Source organism: Solenopsis invicta, chromosome 8 (assembly GCF_016802725.1).
Source record: "Solenopsis invicta isolate M01_SB chromosome 8, UNIL_Sinv_3.0, whole genome shotgun sequence".
Taxonomy (NCBI): Eukaryota; Metazoa; Arthropoda; class Insecta; order Hymenoptera; family Formicidae; genus Solenopsis; species Solenopsis invicta.
Window position 1 is genome coordinate 1198934 of NC_052671.1, and position 12419 is coordinate 1211352.

Below are 12419 nucleotides of genomic sequence, written 5' to 3' on the forward strand. Positions count from 1 at the left end.
ATTTTGCAAAGATAAAAATGAAAGAAGTGATGTGTACACATAGATTATATACGATTTATAAAATACACATTATACGAAACTAAAGCTATAAATTTGATATTATAAAATCTAATTTATTTATTAATATTTATTTTTATTATTAATTTTTTACTCTTTTTATGACAATCTCCAAAAAGTGATAAGAGATATTTTCGTTACTACTAATAAAATAAGAAACAATCAAGTTACTTAATCTGACCAATTAGTAAATTTATAAGTTTTCTATCACCATTACATTGACAAAAAAATATTTTAATTATAATTTCAAATATTAATATGGTAAAGTATTAAGATATTGATAATAAAAATAAAATAAACATTTTTATGTACTAAATGCACTCACAATTGTAATAAATACATCTACTTTTTTAACATTTGCCTACTATTTATGTTATAATAATAATTAAAAACTATACATCGCTTGGTTAAAAAACAACTATAAATATATAGTTGGTACCAAAAATAAATTATGACATTATAATATAAATTATAGCAGAATTATAATAATTGCAAATATTATTTTCTCTCACTGTAGAATGTTATGAAAGTCGAAGCAGATATTATTAAGTAAATGAAGAAGTTAATGTAAGAAGAGATTGTGTAAAAAGTATAGAGATAATATTACCAGTCATTAGTAATAATAAAATAATATCATTTCTTTGAAAATCCCCCATGATTTCGCAGCGTGTGTTGTATGAGTAGCGACCTTGGTTCACGCCATAATATGTCTGACTTTGGAACCTGGTTGGTAGCAACATATCTAGGCAGTTGGCCGGGATGTTCGTGGCATGGGCGGAGGCAGGACTGCACAGGCGGCCCCCTATTCGCTTTCCGGGTGCCACCCTTCTTTTCGAGCTGCTGCGAGGTATCCCTTGCCCCGGGCTGCGGCAATCACGCACATGCTCGCGCATGCGCTGCTACGGCAACGTCGCACGCATGGGCGCCCACACGATTACATGGGAACACAGGGGGGATACAAGAAAACAGTAAATATATACCTATGATATACACCATAATACCTTCTGTGATACCTGTAAATTATGATATTGCATGTATTCAGAGCTGTGTATTTTTCTATTGACCAAAGTGTCAAAGTGTGATACATTCCATTGTTGTGTTACAAGTTATGTCGCTAATTTTTTCTAAACTCTTTATTGCAAGTAAAATATAAAGATATAGTAAACAATACACATATATATAAAGAGTTATAATAATATAATTTATAAATATCTTAATTATTCACATAAACAACATTATATGTTAAAAACATAAAAATTAAATTTTGAATAGAAATATTTGTTGCGTTTATTTTTTGTGTTCATTGAATCATTAATTAAAAATTAATCCTTCGTATGACTATTAACACGATTGTTCCAAATCATCTAGTACAAAAACAATTTTAATACGGAAGATTGGTGTTGATCTGTTTTAATGTTGAATTCAATATTGTTTTACACAGTTACATTTTTATCATACCTACGACAATAATAATACATCTGTTATAATATTGTCAAATTTATTTATTATTTTTTAATCTATTGTATACACAATATTACTTTCAGCTTTAGTTTAACTCTTATCAAAGTTAGAATGGAAACAATATATTACACACATACAGCTCAATGCGAATGCACTTAAGGAAGAGATAATGTCAAAACTTGAGATAACAAGTAGCGCTAGCTTTAACTGATGAACGGTATTTCCTGACAGAATAATAAATAGTGCAAAAAGATTATGAAAAATATTAAAGCAGGAAACTGTCGTACGAATGCGTAAGAAAAAAAATATTGTACAAAAAGAATTGATGGACAAGGTAATAAATAAGGTGTATACGTGGGAATACGATTTGGAAACATAACGTTATTGTAAATTACGAAACATTTATTTATTCATTTATTTACTTGACAGTTGTATAGTTCATCGATCCTTACGATCAATATAAACATAAGCATTGAAGTGTGCCCAATGACGTCCTTATCGTACATGCTATATACAATTAATAGTTATAGCAAAGAGGGTATAATGTCACACTTATAGAACAATCTCGAACCTTATACACTTATTTCTTATGTTCTTTCACTAGTTACACTAATTCGATTCTTTAGAATTAATGTACCTTAACTTTTATAACTCTGTTCCTTATATCTACTAATATTGTTTTGGTATATCGTCACAGCGGTTCTGTGCATTAATTGTTTGATTACTACTCGCTTAATAGTACAACTTCCGATTTATTCACGGTGCAATTGCGTCCTAATTATTATTGGTCATTCCTCGTTCGCTTTCGGTAAAAATATATACTATTCATTTCGAATTATTTACAATATTCCATTACGGAAGGATGTGTTCAAGTAAGGTAGTTTTAATTATAATAACTTGTATTATTTTTTAAGAGTTTAAAGAGATCTTTTGAAATATTTGTTTCCGGCAATTAAACTACTCCGGTAATAATTTTTCGAGATGAACATGACATAACGTACACGAAAATTATATTATTTATAATATTATAACTGATAATTTGCTGCTTTCTCATATATTCATAATAAACACTCAGCAATCATATCAGAATGATTAAAATTTTTACTTTAAAATCCAATTTTCGTCTATGATGTAAACGTTAGTACCAACACATAATGCAATAATATACGAAATATGAACACTATTTCAATCGTATTGTAATAAAACTCTCTTTACACTAATATATACATACATAAAATTGGATATATACAATTCACATTTCACCAAGTATTAATTTCTTTTTCGATATCAGAATTATGCAAATAACCGGGAGATGACTGACGCGTCTCAAATTATAGTTTTTGATACAAGGTATATTCACTTGCTTGAAGACACAAAGAAAGTATTAGATTGACGTTTACAACTTCTTTTACTAGTATAATTCGTTAATTGCAATGCAAAAACTACATTATAATTTAAGGAATCCCGCTTATATTTGATTTTATAGTTTTATATTTTTGCACACATATGTACTTTTATTTGCCAGATGTCGAATTCTAATCTGTCAGATGTTTATATCATATACATTACGTAATACACGCACAGTGTTTTTTATCATAATATACAGTAGACGTCATATATGTGTTATCACATGAAGTTAGACATGTTTGGACATTGCTTAGATATTCATGTGTCAGAGTTTGAGTTTGCCTTGACGAAGTTTGACACTTGTGTGTTTGACATGTAAAAATTCAAGAATGTAGTAACGGATTATATAACATATTAAATTAATTTAATAATAGAAAGGTAATTTTAAAATTTTCAATATTTATGATACATGAATATCTTAAACGCAACGCGTAACCCAAATATGTGAACATTGTACACTTTATGCGATAAAGATATATATTATCTACTGCATATATGTTATTATTCAACCTGCAAGCTAAAATACGTATAGTATTATGAACGTTTACTGAAATTTCATCATCATTGATTGGAATTTGCAATAATAATATGATTAATTTCATGAAAACTATAATTATACAAATGCTAATAATAATTGCAGGATTTGTCATAGTATTATTATTGAAATGATTGTTATTTATTTCAATAAATAATACTTGTAAAATTAAAACATACAAATTCAATCATGTATATAGCAGAAAATTATAGCGAAAATAAAACTTTACGTTATTTTGGTATAAGCGGATTCATTACACATATTAATCATTAATTATTAATAATAAATGATTTATCATTTATGATCTGATAGCCTGACAGTACTTTATTTTTCATCCTGACATTATGTTCGTTTACTACAGAATTATGTTTCTCTCTAGTTTTTATGTTTATCTATGATAAGTTCTTCAGACTTGGCTTTCACGACTTTACAAATGAGGGAACATTTTTAAGTATAATAGATTTAAGAAATATCTAAATAATTTTGGATCTAGCATTTTATATCGTAGTTCATGAATTGCAGTTGCCATATTCAGGTATATAAAAGAAAAATAATACTGCCTTTTGAAGATTGTGAGTGTCAACTCACGTTTTGACGACTACTCTCCTTGTCCACGCAGCAATGAGAAAAACTCAAACTACGTTGATTTAATTTGTAATATCCAGTCCAAAGAGTGGAATTATCTATGGAGAGCAGTCATTAAGTAGTTAAAAAAATTATATCGTTGAATATACCTCACGGAATGGACGTTACAGAGCCGTGAGTCCATAGTCAGATTTTATTGATGGCGGCACAGGAGCTGATACTTGCGACAATCCGGGAGGGCTGGTAGCTGGGGCGAGAGGACTGATACTTCCGGAACTTATGTGTCCCAACGGTCCTCCCGTCGGACCGTCCATCATTCCACCCACGTGATGATGACTCAGCTGTGCTTGGAGGTGGGCCAGAGAATGAGGATGACCTTGAAAGCTCGGATGAACCACGCCAACAGGATGAGGAATATTGGAGCTGACCCCATGAACTTCGCTCATGTCGTGACCGATGTTTGAGTCCAAGCTGTTCTCCATACCGCTGGATGGCGAGTTGTTGTTTTTCCTTTGGCTATTGTTATTACCAGTGCTGGACTTTGCTCTCGTCGCTGAAGTCTTCGCCGGTTTAGCAGCTGCTGACGGCGCTTGGCCGTTCGCATTCTTTCTGCGTACGTTCTTCGTGTTCGGTAGCTTGTGGTCCTTCTTCCATTTCATACGGCGATTCTGAAACCAGATTTTGATCTGTCGCTCCGACAGGACCAGGGTATGAGCGATCTCGATCCGTCGTCGTCTTGTCAGGTACCTATTGTAGTGAAATTCCTTTTCCAGTTCGAGGATCTGATGCCTCGTGTAAGCGGTTCTCTGTCGCTTTGGCTCCATTCCAGGTTGGTACGAGCCATTCGCTGTAACAAGGAAACAGAAATTTAAATAATGTTAGTACTGTCAGACTACAAATAACGACAAGATCTCAGTTTTGGACGTACTACTTTCTTTTTTGTTTGATGACAAATATGTGGCTATACGAGTTGCATTCTACCGTATGAATTTTATTTTAATAATAAATTCTTTAAATATACTCTTAAGTCAATTCTTTTTTATTATTAGCAAAAGTTTGTTTAGACATCTCATTTCAAAAACTTTACATCTTATATTAAGTCTTACATTAAAATTGTTCTAAAATAAACATCATGTAAAATTAATAAGGAATAATAAGGCTTTATTATCTATTTTACTTAAAGCTTTTTCATATAAAAATGTTCAAAAAGCTTTTCGTCTTTAATCATTTATGATACAAAAACGACTGCTTTTTTAATACCTTTACTAAAGACTATTAAAATTAACATACAATTTAACAAAGAATTTATCAACAATTGCCAAGGGCTATAAGAGCAGAGCTAGAGTGTGCTAACATAAACAATCTTCAATCCATAACAACAATAAACTTTAAATTTCAATCGTTCTGACCGCGCGGTCATCTTCAGTAAAACAATACATCATTAACCGACAATACAGATATTATAGATATCGCTCGCACAAATGCGCATGCTACCGCAATTCGTTGAAAAAATTAGGTGTTTCTTTTCACCATCAGAAAAGCTTTAAAAGAATTTATCCTTAAAATAGAAGTTACATATTACGCAATTTTTATTTTTCAATTTTTTACGTTTTATAAAATGTTACGCGGATCTACTCAACATTGTATTTGATTGAATTTCTATATAACGTGAAATACAAACTAAAAAAGATTTTAATATATCGATAACTCTGAACCTTTGCATTAAAAGCGACTGACAACAATTAATTTTTCATGACTTAAACTTCAAAAATGCAAATAAATAATTAATATAAAACTGTTGTTGATTTAATTTCTAATAAAAAGAAGATTTAATTACTTCGAGTGAAAAAATTATATTAAATATACAATATTTACAAATATGTTACGTATACAGTATTTTTATTTTTAATCTGACATCAATTTTAATAAACCATTTAAAAAAGGATTGCATTTTGTTTATTATTTATATCCAGTATAAAATCAACAGTAATATGATCAATATTATAATTTCCTACTCAATTATTACGTACATGTAAAGAAGTAATTTATGATTGATCGATTGATTAAATTATATATGTATATTATTATATTCATGAGTGGAAAATTATAATAGTTTTGTCTAACAAAATGCAATCCTTTTTTAAATGGTTTATTAAAATTGATGTCAGATTAAAAATAAAAATACTATATATATATATACATATATATATATACACCATATGTATGTATGTATATGTTTACTGTTTATTATATGATATTATATAATTATATCTATTACCATACAAATATGTAGGTGCATCGAAAAATACAAATTCCTGCATTATATTATTATTAATAATATATAGATGCATCAAAAAATAAAAATTCCTACATTATATTATTATTAATATTTGTATAATTTTTACAATAATATCCTGTATATGACAAGAAATGTTATTGTCTAGTTTTCTGTTAAGAATTCATTTATGTCTAAAATAAACATTTTTATTTTTAACTTTTTTATTAGCCTGACAGAGCATCATTAGATAAATCTTTAAATAGTATTACTAACATTACTAACTACAAACACTTTACTATACATTGAAGAGTTTATTATATTGTTATTATGTGTACAAAGTACTTTTATGATCTTTTTTTATTAGATTTCACATATATCATTTATAAAACTTTAGCAACAAGTAAAAAAAAAAGTATAAAATGTTCGTTCAAAAATCTTTTTCTTAAGTTAGTAAAATCTAGTGCGAGATGCGAGGAAACATGAGAAATGATTGTCACTTAAGTTGCGACTGAGCCATATTCTATTTCAATAATAAAAGGAAAAGACTTTCTGTTAGATTATCACTGTAATTATAAAATATTCTTTACGTCTAAAGAGTTATTATATGCGAATAACATTTTTATAGCAAATGACCATTCGTCACGTCATGGCCGTTTTGAATAGCATCAAAGTCGGCTGAAGTGACTTTTGTAATCTGATCAATCCATGAGATACGTCGGTTGAGTTGTGAAGGCAGAATACGCATATGCAAATTTACGAGGATAAAAAGTGCCAAGCGTATACGCGCATTGGTCCCGCTGAGCATCATCTAGAGAGAGAGAGAGAGAGAGAGAGAGAGAGATGCAAAAACACTAGATTATCTTTTGTAAACTGCAAAGTTAAATAATTTGATAATCGTCTTATTTGTTAAGTTTTTCAGGACATATTTCAAACAAAATTTGTCACGCAATTCATTAACTTGACAGACATTTCTTAAAATATTTAAGAACGCGTAAAAGTAAATATTAATAACCACGAAATGTTCAAAAATATTTTACAAAATAATTAGACAGGATTGAACGACTGAACAAGTAGATTGGAAAAAAATATCCTGCTGTGTTGATGTAAATATTTGTGAGTCACGCTAGTAGCAATCCGTGGTGGTCTGTTCAGTTCAATAGAGGAAACATGGGAACAAGTTCAGTCTAGAATCCGTGCAGACATTCCATTCCGAGCTGACCGTCGGCCTCGTGGAGGCCCCTTTTAACTCCGACGTCCGGCGACCATACTTCGACAACCAAAGGGGAGAGATTGCAGTCTCTGACAGCCCGACGGACGAGCATACCAAAGTCCAGAGATTTCAAATATTAAATCACGCGATTTCTAGCATAACGGAAAATCTAACTTACAACATCGTATGTTTGACATTGTACATTTTAATGGAATGTAGCAATTACATCACTTGAGAACAATTTTCATATTTCTCTGTGTTTCGATAATATTAAAGCTTGTATTTTTCAGTTTTATTAGACAATGTGTGATATATGTTTATTTCTGACCTGGTCTTTATGTAATAATTAAACTAAACGTTCTATGTTCGTATTCTCATGTATACATTTTTTTTAATAGATATTTTATAAAATATTTATTGTTATTTTATATACAAGTTTATATTGTTAATAAATTATTCTAAAAATATTCTTTAATGTGCATCGTCTTACTAAAGGTTTTATTTTAAAAAATTAACTTGTTTTTTTTTATCATTCATATTATAGACTACAAACTACCGTATATTAAAATTTCCGCAAAGTAATAAGTGTTTAAAGAATATTAAAAGTAAAACAGTATTCAATATCACTTTTTTCCCTATTATAAATAAGAAATTTTTCCTTATTATAAATAATTATAGAAAAATTAATTTAAGGACGTTATGTATTTGTATATTCCGTTGTATTAACTTTTAGCGTTAATAAAGAAAGAACAGGTTTTCTTGCAGGTAATTTTATTTGGAAGCATAAATTATGGTATTCGATTTTACAGTATGTGATTTTATTTTCTATTGTATCACGTGCAACGGATTCAAAAGAAAAAACTTGCAAGTTGGAATGAGCGGCGTTTTCCATAGTCAAACGGAATAGAAATTTTTGTGTGGCAGCAAAGTCAGCCTAATTCTGAAGGGATATTACGTTGCAAAAACTGACTTTAAGAATTCGTTATATATACCTGCGAAATAGTTTCTAGCTCACCGCGATGTAAAATACGACAAACTCTGGAGAAACAAATGCGTTACAGATACACTTATGTAGGCATTGCTCTATAATTTGTGAGACATTAATTAATATACTTATGTGTTGCGGTTACGCTCAAAACATCTTTCTATCTTTATGAAGATAGGAAGCACGCGTATATTAGTTCTGGAAGTAGTTGTCTGATTAATTATGAAAGAAGAACTGCATTCGAGCTAATTGCCTTAATTACAACAACCAGGAGCGTTATACCATCACCGGCATCTGTTTCAAGTCTCGAGCGCTACCAACCTTGCACAATGATGAACGTCTACTTAAAAACACGGTAGAAGTTCTGTGTCGAATTTCGACATTTATTTTTGCCTGTAATACTAAATGTGTGCTGTGGACGTCCCATTATTATAGTACATGTTCGCCACTGTACGAAAGATGAAGATATATTAGGCGTAACCGAATTCACTTATAAAACGAGCCTTTACAACCTCAAGCAGGTGATCGCAAGGTGCTAGGATAAATTTCAGCCCATAACTCTTCAGACCGTTCTAAAGCTCGTCGCCTCGTAAACACATAATATAATATATATCTATTGAGTATACAAACAGATAGTTTCGACAGGTTTCTCGCATTCAGAAAATAATGTTTTCAAGGTCGACACTTCCGTGCCAACTTCTTTTTGAAGATACGAATATTTATTGCTGATTTCTTTATTTTTCATTACTGATAAAGTAAGAGATAATAAATGCGTTAACCAGTTTTGTTTAAAGTCTTTATTGTTTAAGAAGAGACAATAATTTTTGAGAGAGAATCAAAGCATAAAAAAACATGAATTTACTTTACCCGTAACGTTATAAATATGATATATAATAAGAGAAATATTATCCGACGGCTTAGCGAAATTGCTGCATCTTACATTGCTGCTCAAATATAGAAATTACTGAGTGTAAAATACAATTTCACCAAGCCGTCGGATATGTAATCTCCAAGTTTAAAATTATTGAGTATATTATATTAAGATACAGAAATTTCGCTAAGCCGTCGGATATGTAATCTGTATGTTTCAAATTATTGAGTGTATCATACGAGATACAATATATCGCCAAGCCGTCGGATACGTTTTTACAGTGGTGAATTACAGTTTTCACGATATATACCGAAATAGAAATATCGATAACGTTTATTAATCGTAGAGCAAAACCGAGATTAGACAGTTGTTTATATTTATCAAACAAATGGTAGCTTCGAAATTGAAACTTGATATAAAAAAGAATCTCTTTTTTAAATTAATGTGAGAGGGGAATAAAGATAAAAAATGTAATGTATGTGATGAAAATAAAGTAATTAAGTTACTCGTCATTTGATTGTTCAACTTTCTTCATTTATCAAGCCTTAGTATACAACGGAACAGCTTGTCTTTGTTTATTATTAAAATAAAATAAAGTTCAAAGTTATTTAAAGTTGTAATAACGTATTTAACTGTCGAGAATAACAGAAATAACTGTAGATAGATTCACGTAAACTCACCGACGCCTGCAACATGAATTTTTTTCATCCATGGATAAATTGTACGATCTCTGTTCTCTTCATCTTCTTCCTCCTCCTCCATCATTCCCGGCGAGCCCTCCATTTGACCATCTTCTATATCATCCGCATCCGAGCTATCTTCCACATGGTGCTGTTGTTGCTGCGGCGGTGTCTGTTGTTGGCCACTTTGTATATGCTGAGATTGCTGAGACAAGGGCTGTTGCGTCTGCAGATCAGGTGAATTATCTCGGTGCAATTGACCCGAACCGGCTGGACTACAAGCATTATTCTCATGTTGGTGATGCTGAAGGGCGTCCGGCTGCTGTACATGATTCTGCATTAAAGATGGTGACAGAGGCGTGGATCCGAGGATAGTAGACGTCGGTACAGATGGTTGTTGTTGCTGCTGTTGCTGCTGTTGACTCTGTATCGACGACGGACACGTGAGCGGTGGTTGTTGAGCTTCCGGCGGCATCGCTAAAGCACCCACTGCGTGGTGATGAGAATGTAAACTGGCGTGATGAACCGCGTGCACTTGGTGATGAGGATGGTGAGGCCCGTAATATCCTCCGTATCCTGCGTATCCTCCGTTTAATTGTACCGCGGAGGAAGCTCCGTAAGGAGTTGACGCCGCTTGATGATGATGTTGATGGTAGCCGTACTGCAGTTGAGATTGTGGATGGGTTAAATGATGTCCACCGCTACCACTCGAAAAGAAGTCTGCTCCACTCGAGGGTATATAATTATTCTGACTGTATTCTTCGTTGGGAGGAAATTTTGGATCGACCAACGAGGATGTGGCAGCTAGATGATGATTTCCAGCTTGCTGCTGGTGCTGATGATGATGGTATCCACCGGCGGCGGCGGAAGGAAGGAAGGAATTCATGTTCCTAAGTACTTTCTTATGAAAAAACACACACGCACGAATAGTCCAAATGAATTTTAAACGACCGCACTTTGGCGTCTCTCTCTCTCTCTCTTTCTCTCTCTCTTATTTTACTCTCTGAATCAATTCTTTGATTCGGTACACCATTTCGAGTTAATATTCATTCTCACAAGCTTACACTGCACGGCACTGCGCTGTGGTCCATCGTCCACACCTCACCGCCTCTTGCGAAAAGGGGTGACGTTTTCTCGAAAGGAGGAAAAGAGAGAAAGAAGGAGAGGGAGAAAAAGAGAAAAGAAATGGAAAGAGCGGGGCCACAACGAGCACAGGACTCCCGGTGGACAGCTGCTTATTCTCTCCTCTCCTTCCGCCACTTTCGCGATCCTCCACGACCTCGTTCGCTCCTTCCCGCCCACCGGAGCCCAATTACCATACCACGTGACCACAAAACCGACCAATCGGAGCTGCTTCTAGTCCGCGACCATGATGGATAACCACGGCACGCATGCAACACGTGAGTGGCGCCGCGAGAACCACTGCGGCAGGTGCAGCAACTTCTCGCTTTGCTTCTCTATTTCACGAATGTCATCGGAGATTCTGTATGCACTCTGTAGTTTATTAATTTTGTACGCACGCCTCCAAGTGTCTTGCTCCCTAATATAATACACCACGCACTTGTCTTTTACATAAAACTTTCACTTCTTATTCACATCATCAGCTCGATGCGAGTATCAAGCTAACTTTCCTGCAAATGATTCTGACAAGTCAAGTATTCTTATACAAATCATTTTTTTCTTTTTTTTTTAATAAATGAGTACGTTATCTTTGCACTGCACTTCTGTCACTGCTGTGTTCAAACTGTAAATGTAAGGACTGAGCTGAGAAGTTTGGACGAAAAGCTCTGAAAGTGAGCTCGTCCCGCGTCGGCAGAAACTCGTCTGGCAACTCTGGTTTGCTTCCAACTCCCTCCAGCTCCGTTCGTGCCGGCTGGTTTTGAGCCGATGCGGAGAGTCGCGTCCCCTCTTTCTCGTCATGCGTCTTCTCTAGAGTCATCCCCACTCCGCGGCTGCATGAGACCAACCCCTGCCACGGAAACAGTGGATCTTGTGCCCTTATGGGGCATACTCGAAGGTACCTATACCGTGGAGTCACTCCTACGTATCCCCCTAACCCGCCTCCATGCTTCTGAAATTCATCTTATGACCGTAGTCAATGCTGAGAGAAACGGCAATGAACATTAATACTATTGATATCGAATACTGTTGCGAGGGCAATCGTGCTACTAATTCAGAACTATTTGTCGTGACCAGCAGGTGTTACTATAATCGCCCATTACATCTCCATTTGCCAATATTATACGAAAACAGGGCGTTAATTGATTTCAATTAAGTTTTTTTCCTATCAAGTGGATGTTATTTAATATCTGAAATTGCTCTTAATAAAATTTATTTATTTATATTTGTT

General features: G+C 33.3%; 1 protein-coding gene across 1 annotated transcript; it reads right to left on the minus strand.

Annotated features, from left to right (window-relative positions):
• Window positions 1-1538: 1538 nt before the first annotated feature.
• LOC105192851 (homeobox protein Hox-A4) lies at window positions 1539-11943 on the minus strand. Its single transcript, XM_011157111.3, has 2 exons — window positions 10070-11943; window positions 1539-4892 (listed from the first exon to the last, which is right to left on the minus strand). Exons 1-2 carry the CDS (start codon window positions 10953-10955, stop codon window positions 4210-4212), a joined length of 1569 nt encoding a protein of 522 aa, XP_011155413.1. The 5' UTR covers window positions 10956-11943; the 3' UTR covers window positions 1539-4209.
• Between the last annotated feature and the right edge of the window lie 476 nt (window positions 11944-12419).